This window comes from Pseudopipra pipra, chromosome 2 (genome assembly GCF_036250125.1).
Source record: "Pseudopipra pipra isolate bDixPip1 chromosome 2, bDixPip1.hap1, whole genome shotgun sequence".
NCBI classification, from domain to species: domain Eukaryota; kingdom Metazoa; phylum Chordata; class Aves; order Passeriformes; family Pipridae; genus Pseudopipra; species Pseudopipra pipra.
In genome coordinates, this window is record NC_087550.1 from 4,884,098 (window position 1) to 4,897,160 (window position 13,063).

The 13,063-nt window shown below is 46.6% G+C and overlaps 1 protein-coding gene across 2 annotated transcripts in view; it reads left to right on the forward strand.

The window, feature by feature from the left end:
* Positions 1–3,671: 3,671 nt before the first annotated feature.
* Positions 3,672–13,063, forward strand: part of MPZL1 (myelin protein zero like 1) — a 37,362-nt gene continuing 27,970 nt past the window's right edge. Inside the window, exon 1 of one of the 2 annotated variants that reach the window (XM_064643617.1) lies at positions 3,672–3,803. In XM_064643617.1, the coding sequence (XP_064499687.1) occupies positions 3,689–3,803 (115 nt within the window). In that variant the 5' untranslated portion in view covers positions 3,672–3,688. The remainder of the gene's footprint in view (positions 3,804–13,063) is intronic. The other variant, XM_064643626.1, reaches the window with a different exon arrangement.

The following is a 13,063-nucleotide window of genomic DNA, read 5'->3' on the forward strand; positions in this document are numbered from 1 at the left end:
ACATTCCAAACCCACCTGGATATGTTTCTGTGTAACCCACTCCACATGACCCCGCCTTGGCAGGGGGGTTGGACTGGATGATCTCCACAGGTCCCTTCCCACCCTAAGAATTCTGTGATTCTGTGAAAAATAATTACCAAACTCTCCAAGGACCACGTGCAATTACTGTGCTGCTGCCAGCTCTGAGTTTTGAAAGAACCACTGCATTTCTATTTAACCAGAGCAAACATGAATGTGGTGTTATCTCCTAGACACAGCTCCTCCCAATTTGCAGAAGAAAAAGAAATGTTGTAATAGACACTCAATACTTTCTTGTACAAATAGAGCCTGATTTTTTTTCTTTCTCATGTTCTTCTCTTACTCATTCAAAATGAGCATGTTGATTGGGGTATTTTTTGCAGGAATGCATATCTTTGTACGCTAAGCAGTGTCTACTGTACAATTCTTCTAGGAGATACAAGCTAAATAGAAAACAATGAAAACCATTAAAAATGTAAAATCAGTTTGAATATATTTGCTTCTCCTTCTAGAAGATATTACTTTTATTTTTCTTTTCACATCATAATCCTACTTGCTCTCTCTGTCAAGTTACTAGAGATGTCTCCAAAACAGTAGGATAACAAAGATCTGAATTTCTAACACAAACAGCAGCCATGAAAAAAATTATTTAACCTCTTTCCCAGTGACACACACTGGTTTCGATCTTCCTTCTGTGATAAGCAGAAGGGAAAAAAAAGACACACACACACACAAAAAAAAGACACACACACAAAAAAAAAAGACACAAAAATGTTTTTCCTCAATGTTGATGTTACTGTGTGTGAGAAAGCTCAAAAACCAGTTGGGCAACTTGACAGCAGCCTGTCAGGTGTCTGCCGTGATCTGAGCAGTCCTGCCCTGTCACTGCTGCTTCTCTGACCTGAGAGGGAATGGATTCACCATGAAGAGAAGAAACAACTCCCCTGGTCTCCATATGCAGGCAGAGAAAAAATGAGTTTTTTGCCAGCTGAGCTGAATTTCTAAGAAATTCAAATAAATACTGGTATTATCACTAGGTGGGGTAGAGTTGCATAGCTGGAAGGGAAAAGGACAGCAGCAAGTACACCTGCATTTGGGTGTATTTTAGCTTCTCAGAGATCTGGGTGCTGAGGTGAGTTAGGGAATTGTGTGGTACATTTAACAGGTTACTCTGGGAAGTGTTCCCAGTTCTTTATGTCATAACCTTAATAGTAGCATCTCGTAGCATAAAAATGCAATATGTGTTCCTCAGGACAAATTAAGTTGTTCCTGGACCCCGTTTCCTCTCTGGAAATAGCAAAAGAAAATAATTTGATCATATCTATTTGGATAAAGAATGTTCTGCTCTCAGCAGACCAGATACTATCTCAGATGTTTTCTGGATGGAACAGCTGTGTTACTACACAACAAACAAGGCTGTACCTGTGACAGTGTGATCTCAGCTCTGTTGGGGAAGGAAGAGTGTAGGAATCCTCTGGTAAGGGACACGTTTGGCCAAATCAGGCTTATTAGTACATAAAAAGAGAATGTGTAAGCTCTGTGGAGGACAGTAAATTAGAGAATGAGAAAAAGGCAACATTTAACAAAAAAAACCACTTTAGATTTGCTATCTTGCAAAAATGTCTAGAAAGGTGAGGCTGCCTATAGGTTTCTGCTCCATTTGGAAAGCAGGGATACTGGTGAGTTGAATAAAGGGAAGTCAGAGGGATTAAATGAGGTTCCAACCAAACAAGGTGGTAATTCCCCGTGATACAAAGAGTTGCCTGTGTTGTTGATATTTATTCCCAATCGCTGCCCTGGATTTCTGGTAGCCTGGGTTTCTAGAGAACGTGTACAACAGTTAGCTGAGAAACATGCTCCAGAGCTTCCCCTTAGGGTGTAAATAATGAATGCATAAGCTGGTACACTGTAACCTGGCATCTTGCATCACAGCTGGAAAAAGATAATCTACCTGTGTTTTTGCAGGAGCTTGCTTTGTCATGGCTCTCCTCAACATGGCACACGGGAGCGGGGCTTTCCTGTGGCTTCTTTCCTGTGCAGATGTGATGAGGTGGCCAGAGAGCGGCAGAGAAACTGGTGGCACAGGTCCTGGGAGAGGACCAGAGTCCTTGGAGCACTGGGCAGGAGCAGAGCACACCACAGGCTTCTGAAGTCTCATGGATGCAGTGAGCAATAGCCTTGTGATATGACTCAGCTTGTGCCACTTGTTTAAAATACACGGCTTAGGGAAAGACGAAACACTTAAAAAGAGGTTCCCAAAAGTGAGGGGGAAGAAGGAAGGATGAAAGTGTGGTCTCAGGAGGCGTGTAACAGCAGGGAGTCCAGTCAGCAAGCTGAGGGAAATTCCAAGCAGGTATTTTCAGGCGAAAGGCAAAGGTGGTTATGTGATTGGCGTAGCAGAACTTCTGAAGGAGCCTGCACTTACAGGCAGCACACGCTGAAACAGGCTCTCTGAGCTAACAGGGAAAAACAAGCAGGATCTCGGTGGAGGCAGGGGAACCACTGCTGTCTGTGCTCAGAGCTTGCAGCAGTGCTCTCCTGCTTCCCTTGGGATGAGCACTTGCTGACTGTCACCGCAGCATGCACCTGGGGGAACTCAAGGCTTGCCCATGCCCCGAGGGGCTGGGGCACTAAACGGGTGCTGTGGGAGCACACTCTGTGGAAGTGTCTCTTTGGAAAACTGGGCTGAGCGATGCACAGCAGGAGCCTTGCACAGCTCAGAGTGTCTGGGACACCACGCTGTGGTGTGATCAAACCGCTGTGGTGTGATCAAACCTCTGTGGTCCCTGCGGGCCACAGCCACCCCACAGCTCCTGTGGGGGGTTTGACCAAGGGATGGACAACTCCATTGGCGTGACTGGCAGTTATTTGCAGACGGATTTAATGCCAGCTTGGATGGTCAGTACAGTGCCTGCAAAGGCACTGGAATAAGCTTGGGGCAAGCAGGTTATCTCTTGGGCAGCTCCAGATCCTGAGGCTATGGTGCTATGACAGCGGCTGAGGGAGCTGGGGGTGTTTATCCTGGAGAAGAGGAGGATCACAGGGGAGACCTTATCGCTCTCCACAACTCCCTGAAAGGAGGTTGTAGCCAGGTGGGGTTCGGGCTCAGCTCCCAGGGAACAAGTGACATGGCCTCAAGCTGTGCCAGGGGAGGTTTGGGTTGGACATGAGGAAGAATTTCTTCACAGGAAGGGTGATCAGACATTGGAATAGGCTGCCGAGGGTGGTGGTGGAGTCACTGTCCTTGGAGGTGTTTAAGGAAAAGACTGAACGTGGCACTGAGTGCCATGGTCTGGCTGAGACGGTGGTGTTCGGTCACAGGTTGGACTCGGTGATCTCAGAGTTCCTTTCCAACCTAACTGACGCAGTGATCCAGTGATCCCCGGGATTCACCGGCCCACGGGATCGGCGCCACAGCCCCCGGGCACGGCGCCCCTCAGTTCCGCCCGCCGGCCGCGGGGGGGCGCTAACGCCGCCCCCAGCTGGGGGGGCGGGACAACACGTTCCCAGCGCGCATAGGTCACCCGAGCTTGACTGATGCCTCTCTTGCCCAATCGCCGCGGGGAAGCGGGGCGGGGCGGGGGGGTGTGTGTGACTGACAGCGGCGGCGGCCTATGGGCGGGCGGGGCAGGGGGCGGGGGGCGGGTCCGCGGGCGGCCGGGGGCGGACAATGGGGGCGCCGCGGGGAGGAGGTGGCGGTGGCGGCTGGAAGATGGCGGCGGGCGGAGGCTCCGCGGGCCGGCCCGGCGCGGCGTGGGTGCTGATCGCCGCCGCCCTCGCCGCCGGTGAGTCAGGGACGGGGGGCCACCGGGGCGTCCCGGAGTGCCGCTGCCGGGGCGGAGGGCGGCTCCGCGAGCAGGGCACGGCGCTGCCCGCCCGGCTCGGAGCCAGGTTCGCGGCAGGCGAGGCCGCCCGCCCTCACCGCGGGAAGGGTCGGGGTGTGGGGATGAGCCCCGGGTAGGGCGGGGGTGCGCGGCGGCCCCGTGTCAGCGCTGGTTTCGCCGAATCCCGGGATCACTGAGGTTGGAAAAGAGCTCCGGGATCACCGGGTCCGACCTGCGAGCTCACACCGCCATGGGGTGTGAGCTCCGGGTGCGCGGGTCGCCTTTGTTGGGGAGAGGCACAGCGGGAATGGGGGCGCCGGGGTGGTGGTGAATGACTCGGAAAAGGAGCTTTGGTTCGGTCACGGGTGAAGTATTTGGGTGGAGGGGGAATTGTGTCAGGCAGATGATGCGGCTGTGACTCGTGCAGGAGGAGGGAGAGTCGGTGCAGAACCGCAGGATCACAGACTGGGTCGGGCTGGAAGGGACCACGGCGGGTCACCCGGTCCAGCCTCCCTGCTCCAGCGGGGTCATCCCGGAGCACATGGCACAGGATTTCGTCCAGACGGTTCTGGAGTATCTCCAGGGAGGCCGTACAAGGCCATGGAGCAGTGGAGATGGCAGGGATAATGCTTAACTCTTCCGTGGCTCGTGTTCTCCCAGGGCAAGGAGTTCCATGTCGGCTAAGTGTGTGTGGATGCTGGGCATGGATATTCATGGAATATCCAATATGTACATATTCAGGATGTCCAGTGATGGGTATTTTTGGTTGGCAATACTTGCTTAGAGGGTAAAACTTTGCCAAGTATTTCAGTAGGAATCGGTAAAGAAGCCTGATGCCTTCACAGTTCACATGCTTTGAAAACTAAAACTGTAAGCCCATCTAGAAGGAGATTTAATAAGAAACTGTGCTGAATGGTAAGAAGCGTAAAACTTATTTCATAGAATCATGGAATGGGTTTGGGTTGGAAGGGACCTTAAAGATCATCCAGTTCCAAATCCCCTGCCATGGGCAGGGGCACCTTCCACTATCCCAGGTTGCTCAGAGCTCCATCCAACCTGGCCTTGAACACTGCCAGGGATGGGGCATCCACAGCCTCCCCGGGCAACCTGTTCCAGTGCCTCACCACCCTCGCCACAGCAAAGGGCTTCCTCCTAATATCTAATTCCTATTATTATTCCAATTCCTAAATCTATTTTCAAACAGCATTGTGTGGATTTGTTTAAGATTATTGCATTTTGCAATAAACATAAGTAGAGATTGCTAAGGCTTGCTGTATACCTTCAGAGACAGCCTTGATATTTAGATTAAAGTAGGTAGGTATGATATATGCATAACTTACAGTAAAACTAAGTTCTTTGGAAATAAATATGGAGACAGGAGAAGAAAGAAGCATATTTCCCCTGACCACAACAAAAGATACACTAATGCTACAGTAACAGCTACAGCAGCTGGAAATAGTAGATCATTGTACAAAGTCTGAGGTATGTAACCAAATACAGTGCCTTAAAACCAAGCAAAGCTACAAGATACTCTTTTGAAAGAGACTCCCTAGGGTGGAGTCTTGCTAAAAAGTGAGGTTGCAATTTAAAGGAATAAACTAATGGGTGTTAAAATAACTGTCTTGTCTGTGTTGAACTGTGTTTCTGTTCCCATTCCTACAAGTGTTGATTTTGTTTTTAACTCCGGATCAGAAGTTATGTCCATGCTGGCTTTTTCTGTCCATGCTTGTACTGCACATCCTTAATCCTCCTGTCTGCTTTGAAAAGCAAGGTTTACATCTCTGCAGACAACAGGGTTTTAAGCTTATTTTCCTGTGTGTTCCTGCATGTTTGGAGTTCATCTTGTTTGCTTATGGTCAGTCATCTGAAAACTCAATTATTCCGTTCCCTTTTAAGAATGAAGGATCATTGTCAAAGGTGCTGTCTGTGATTCTGTGGACATTTGTAGCATAAGCAGTTAATGTAGGTATAATCTCTTCTGTGCATGGGTGAGCCTTGAACAATCAGTCAAGACTATCAAGACAGTGGATTATTTTGCAATCCTGCATTTATAAGCCATGTGAGTATCACTTTAAGTGGTATCCTGTCTGTCTGACATGAGGGTGCTGCCTGATTGCTTCTGAAAGTCTCAAAGAGTGTCTAGACATTACTGGAAAGAATAATAATGATGCTTTTACTATTCTTTTTGATACTAACAAAGCTTGGGTTTTTTTTAATTTATTTTCTCCTTTTATACACGCTCATACAAGTGCACATGGGCACACACGCAGGGGTCAGTAACAAGCAGAGGGGTATTGACATGTTAAATTTTAGCTCAAGTGCCTGCTACTGCTTTCAGCTCCCCTGCCCATCTCAGTTGCTGCTTGAAATGCTTTCTGAAAATAACAGTGTAAGTCAGGAGTTGCAATGCTCACTTCGTGTTTGTGCCAGGTTTAGTCAGAATTCCTGCATTCACCCCGTCAGAAGCTGTTAGTTCTTCTAAGCTGAGCCCACTGGTCCTGCAGGTAGGAAAACTTCCTTGCCTGTAGATCTCAGCAGGGAAAAGGTGGATAAACTCTTCTCTCTGCTGGTTGGGTTGAGGGTGGGCCTGATGCTCAGCTCGCCTCGTTTGCTGCAGCAAGAAGTTCTTGAATGTGTTGAAAGGCCTTTGCCTCAATATTTTGGGGGTAAAATGTCTTGTTTCTTCTTGCCCCCAGCCACCCAACATCCTCAGCCTCTCTGCCAGTAACAGCACCCGGTAACTCTTTTGTTTGTTATCTGAATCGATCGTGTTAAGCACCACAATCTGTTTGTGGACTTACCTTATGCTGACTGATAATAGATGGTGAATGTCCCTTGTCCCATACAGAGCACCTGCAGCCGGGATGGATGACCAAAAAAAACCATGAAATCTAGTTTTACAAGGCAGATGTCATGTGCTGTTTGTCTTGAAAGATTTTAATCTGAGTAGTTTCTAAATAATTATTGTTTTGATAGAGAAATGCCCTATAGGTCATCTATCTAAAGCTTATTATTGGACCCATAGTGGGAGTTCTCCAGGTGTGATGTGATGTGGTTTATTCATGCATGGCTCTTTCTACGACCTACATGTAATTAACTGGTAAATTAACAAAATAAACAGCCTTGTATGCAAAAAAGTTTTGTTTTTTTTTTTTTTTTTTGTTAAGCTGTTGAATGCTAACTCAGGATATCCTAGGAATACATCACATAGCTGGAAGGTCTGGGTATGCAAACATTTACATCCTTATGGCATGTGTCCTTTTTTTGTGTGTGTGGTTTGTTTATCTTGGTTACTGTGCTGACCTGGGCTAGTGGAACCCCCCAAGCAGCGATTAACACAATAGAGAAAATGGGCATGTCTTGTGTGAGAGGAAGCTGTGGCTGGAGAGGACAGGCAGTTCTGAATTGGTTTTTCTGCAAGCAGAAGAGGCTCATGGAACTAACTGCAGTGATTTACTGTTATCTCTTTTCAGCAGTCATTTAGAAGAGCAAGTGTTTACTCAGACTAGGGCTTAGCAGTAAGCTGCACCCACAGCACAAAGGATATGCAAATGCATCTTAAGGCAGGGTTGAAATCAGTATTTTTTTACTATCTGAGCAGGTGGAAAGATGACCCTTCAGTCAGGTGATTTCACTGACTTATTTATTTTTTTCCCCCCATCTCTTTTATCTTTAAAGTGGCAGGGTCATTCTGTTACTTGTCCTGAATAACCTTTTTTTTTTTTCCTAATTGAATATGTTTATGTCAAGTAAATGTATTGGTACCTTTTTGGCTGGGATAGAGTTAATTTTCTTCATAGTAGCTTGTATGGTGCTACATTTCTGATTTGTGATTAGAAGAGCCTTGATAAGTGTTTTATGTTGGTTACTTGTTTTACATTGGCTTACACAGCCCCAGGGCCTTTCCTGTTTGTCACCCTTCCCCTACAGTGAGTGGGCTGGAGGTGCATGAGGATTTGGGAGGGGACACAGCCAGGCATGACCACAGGACATCATGCTCAGCAATAAAAGCTGGGGAAAGAAGGAGGAAGGGGAGCTACTTGGAGTTATGGCATTTGCCTTCCCGAGTCTCTGTTACACCTGATGGAGTCCAGCTTTCCTGGAGATGGCTGAACACCTGCCTGCCCATGGGAAGCAGTGGGTGATGGCTTGTGCTTTCCCTGTTAAACTGTCCTCATCTCCCCCGAGTTCTCTCACTTCTACGCTTCAATTCTCTCCACCCTATGGGGAGGGAGCAAGTGGCTGTGTGGGGCTGAGCTTCCTGACGGGGTTATCCCACAATCCTTCCCTTTTGCTGCTGTGCCTTTCACTTCTTGTATTTTTTATTTAGCTGTTGAGTTGGCACTTTCCAGTTGGTGCTGCTGCTCGGTCTTGGCTTAAAGTGTGTAAGGAACAGGAAGGCTGGTGGTTCTCGTGAACTCTCTTTCTTCCAGCTCTGCAGAAGAAGATGCTTTGTAGTACACTGGCATGTTTTATGTGCATGATGTTAAGGGGCATTAAGGGAACTTGGCCTGAAACATTGGTTTCACCCTACCTTCAGTGTTTAAAATCAGATTGAGATTCTGATCCTTAAGGAAAGGTTAAACTCTGGGCAGTGTAGCTGTTGTGGCATTTTCACTTCATGACATGGAGGTAAATCAGGGCAGGTAGGTGAAATGGCCCATGTTGGTGGTTTTAGTTGGCTGCAAGCCACCTGTTATTCAGTAACTTGTTTTTGTGAAGATGGTGAACAAGGCTTCCTCTTGGTAATAAAGGCACTGTTCTAATCCAAGGGATGGCTCTAGAAATGACCACACCTTCAAACTAGGGAAGTGATGTAGAGGATGCTACAAGGGAGGCCATAAATACTTCTCAAAAGAGAAACATTCCTGGGAAGAACGAGCTGAAGCAGCTCCTGCTCGGTGCTTCCTAACCCTGCTCAGTTGTTGCGCAAACACGGTGTACAGTGGCCTGGGCTGGGTGTTGGTCTGGTCTAAAAGAACACAATGGAAAAAGGGCTGTTTTGAACACGGGTTAGTTCCTGATCAGATCCACCTCCTATGTGTGCATGTGAGCTATTTAAATTGGCACCACCACTGACAAATTCTTGTGAAACAATGCTTTGAAATACGTAGCATGGGCTTTTCCTTTTGGTTTTGTGGTTGTGCTGCTGCAGGTTAGAGCTGGTTATGAGTTTCCTCAGCAAAGCAGTTGGCAAGTGAGTGCAAGACTGCTGGGAGCGAGGTGGCAGAGTTGGCTGCAGGCGTTCATGGATCAGTAAGGAATCTGGCCCTCCAAGGGCTTTGGATTTGCTTGAACTGCTGAAGTATTGGCTGTTGTGAATACCCTATTAGCTGAGGAGGGTGATCACCTGGATGACTTAGTTTGATCCATCTCTAGCTCCTGCTCTGCTAAGCGATGAGATTTTGTTTAACAGGTTTTAATCTGGTCACTCTATACACAGGAGAAAACCCCTGTGCTCACCTTTCAGGCTGGAAATACCAATACTTGGCAAGAGTTGGACATGATGCTGATTCAGGAATGATGACTGGTAATGAAGTGCTACTAATACCTTGGATGGTTCAAAGTGTGTCTTCTGCAAATGTTTCTTGATGTGTAAAGATATGTTGTCACTGAGTTGGTTACAGCTTTGTGGATTGATTAGTGTAAGAGGGGGAAAAAAGGGCACATTCTTGATGTCTGTTTGTTATGTAGCCTTTTGCACTGTATCTCCTTGTGAAATTTGCATATCTGCATCCTAAATTCTGCTGCCTAGTTTGTTTTGGAAATTGGTGGCTTCCATGCTGCTAATGATAGATTTTGTCAAAAAGATGCTGCATGCCATCAGCATTTGGCAACATGATTGGTATTTTTAACACAGTTTCACTTGAAATAGTATTAATAACACAAAAAATATAGATAAGTTAAAAGCCTAGAGGGAATGTTCCAGCCATTGACACATCCATCTCTACTGTCCACTCCCTGGGGTTTGGGCTTTGTTTTTGTTTGGTTGTGCTTTTTTGTGCCTACACTTCTGATCCTTACCACTCTCATTTCTTTAGTAGTTGTTGTGACAGTTTTAGTGGATTGCTCTAGTAATTTTAGGAAATGTTTGAGATGGTGGGATGCTTTTTTCGCTCTCTCTGCCATGTGTTGAGCATGTCTACCCAGCTTCTTGCAGTTCTTTTGTCAAGCAAGCTTCATGATATCCTATTTGTGGGAAAAACCTAGTGTGTTTCAAGGAGAGTCTTCTAAGATGTACTCCTTATCTTCTTGTCTGTGTAGGCCTTCTGTAACCTTAATTCCCATTTTCTGGGATCTTTCCTTGTGCCTGGGCAGTAATGTGCTGTGTTTATTAGTGGCTGTGTTAGTACTGCGAGATTAGAGGCAGAGCAGCTGCCATCACCTGTTCCAGTTACCCTTTGCACTTTGAACGGCTTTGCTTGACTTGCCCCTCTGTGTTTTCCAGTCTTTTGGTTTGGTTTTGTCAACAAGAACTGCTTACTTGAATCTGAACACTTGTAAACTTACTTGGTCATGGATGGAAAACCACTTAAGGGCTGTTGAACGGAAAAATGAGATGTGTGCTTTGGAAAGTACCTGAGATGTTGATGGGTATCCCATAGACAGGGAATTATTGCTTTGTGGTCCCCAGGGAAAAGTTCCCAGAACAAGGCTAGAAGTTACTTGCCTCAAACTAAACAAGCATCTGCCCAAACCTGACATATAACTGATCCCGTAGTTGGAACATGAAGCTGTGTACACATAATGCTTACCTGTTCATAGATCTCAGCACTTTTACAAGCATCTCAGTTTTATGAGATGAGAGAGCGATGCAGCAGTGAAATTATTTCCTCAGGATCAAACAAATCTGTGGCCTGGCTGGCAAGGAAGCTCGGGCATTCTTTGCTGTTCCTCTTGCTTGTTCTTAGTTTCTGGTTAAAGCATGGCTTTGAAAGTAAATCCTCAGCAGAGGTTCTTCTGCTGCCCCTTGGCAGAACAATGAGCAGCTCTGTGTTATTTGGAGGAGACCACTGGAAAAACTAACTCTGCAGTGTGGGAGCAGAAAGTGGTACCCAAGTTAGGTGACTCTGAAGACTTGTCTTTAGGTTTAGGGCAAAGTAGGTGCGTGGAGTTGTGCAGGGCTGAGATACATGGATGTTACTGGCTGCTTTGGCAGCTTTGCTACAGCCTGATTAAGGCTTCTCAATGAAGCTGTTTTCCTTTCACTTGCAGTGACAAAATGCTATTTTTTCCCTCGTGGTTGAGTCAGGCAGAGCTCAGCTGAATGCGCAAAGCGGCCAAGAGAAAGCGATGTTGTGTTAGCAGATGCTCTTCTGAGCTTGTCTGAGCTTGGGGGTTGAACATTTCCAGCACCAAGGCACCAGGAGGTGGTAGGTGTTCATGATATAGGTGTCAGCAGCTTTTCTCTCCGTTTCCTGGAGCTGCAGGGTGCTGCAGGACTGGCTGTGTTGCTGCAGACAGGAAGCTCTTTCCTTCAGCAGCCCGAGTTACTCGACGAGATCGGCAACCTGGGGAGCTGTTGTGGCAGCAGCAAAAGGCTGTTCCGGTGAATTGGTGTTTGAGAGTGAAACTGAACTCTTCCTTTGAGGCTGTGGAATTTAGTTTTAGTTGCTTTGAATCTTAGATGTTAAGGTTGGTTGGTATGACTTTGTCTAGTCATCATTTCTGTAGCTGATGCTGGTTTGTGTCCTGTGTAAATGCGTGGAATGTAGACATCAAGGTCTTGGTGGGCAGGGGGGCTGCAGGGACAGCCTCCATGAGGGGAGGCTGGGGCTGCCTTGTGCCTGACACATCCAATTCTCTGTCTGAAAACGTTTTAAAAAATCTTTTATGTTTCTCAGAGACCATGTTCCTGGTGGTTAATGTCCAGTTTAACAGCTTAAAAGCCTTATTGATTAGGTCTAGCTGAGAAACAGGAGGAACGTGTGTCAATCAGTATCTTCAAAGTTGCTTAAGAAAAATTTCTGAGAAGCCAGTGGTTTACTAAAAAGGAAGAGGAACTATATGAAGACAAACCCAAGAAGCATCAACCATGGAAGCTCTGCAAACCCACGCCAGGGCACAGCTGAGCCCTGCAGCCAAGCTGGTGGCACTTCTGCAATAATGTTTGAGAAAGGACAAAGTACCTCGAAGCACCACATGGGCAGTGAGGAGCAAGGGGAGAAAAAGTGTCAGGAGCAGCATTACAAACCTCAAGGTGAGAGAAAGAGGAGGGGAGAAGGTGCTTCAGGTGCTGGGTCCTGTAGGCCCTGGAAGATCTGGGAGACCACAGTGGATTAAGTATTCCACTGCAGCACATGGAGAGGACTGAGGTGGAGCAGATATCCACACTGTGGCCCATGGATGACCCCAGGGTTTTCCTGAAGGACTTCAAGCTCATGGGAAGAACCTGTAATGGAGCAGGGAAAGGTGTGAGGAGCAAGGAACTGTTATGAACTGACCACAACTCTCCAGCTACCTCTGCCTGCCTGGGAGTGGAAAGGATGTAAAGGAGTTGGAAATGAAGGAATTAAGTTGAACTGGAGAAGGGGGGGGGAGTGAGGGAAACGTATTTTAGTTTTTGTCTTTGTTTTGCACCATCCAACTCTATTTTAATTGGCAATAAATTAAATTATTTTTCCCAAAGTCAAGTCTGTTTGGCCTGGGACAGTAATTGGTAGGTGATCTCCCTGTCCTTATCTCTATCTATGAGCATTTTCGTATTATTTTCTCCCCTTATCCTTTTTAAGAAAGGATAGTGAGAAAGTGGCTGAATGGGCATTTGACAGCTAGCCAAGGTCAGCCCACCACAATGACATGCAAGATCATATATGTAGAGATATATATGTATATATTCATTTTTATATCTATACACTTAATAAGACTTCAGAGCAGATAACACCATGTTGGATTTCGGGTGTGGAGGTGGTCAGACATATGTGGCTCCTCAATACTTGTGTGTTGTCCTTATAAAGTACACCATGGTTTGCTCCTGAGTGGAATTGCAGGCACAGATTTCACTTCTTTGTTAAGGCTAAATGATGATGATGAATTCTTTGTATGGAAATTCTGTCCAACGTCTGGACGCTTTAACAGATCTTGTGGAGTTTCAGAGGAACAATTTTGGCATGTCTACTCCTGTCTTTTGAGACATGAAAGCTAGGATTTCTGCACCAGGTGTTTTATCCACAGTGAAGAAATGATGGCCTGTGGGGACATAAGTGCCAGTAATTGCAGTA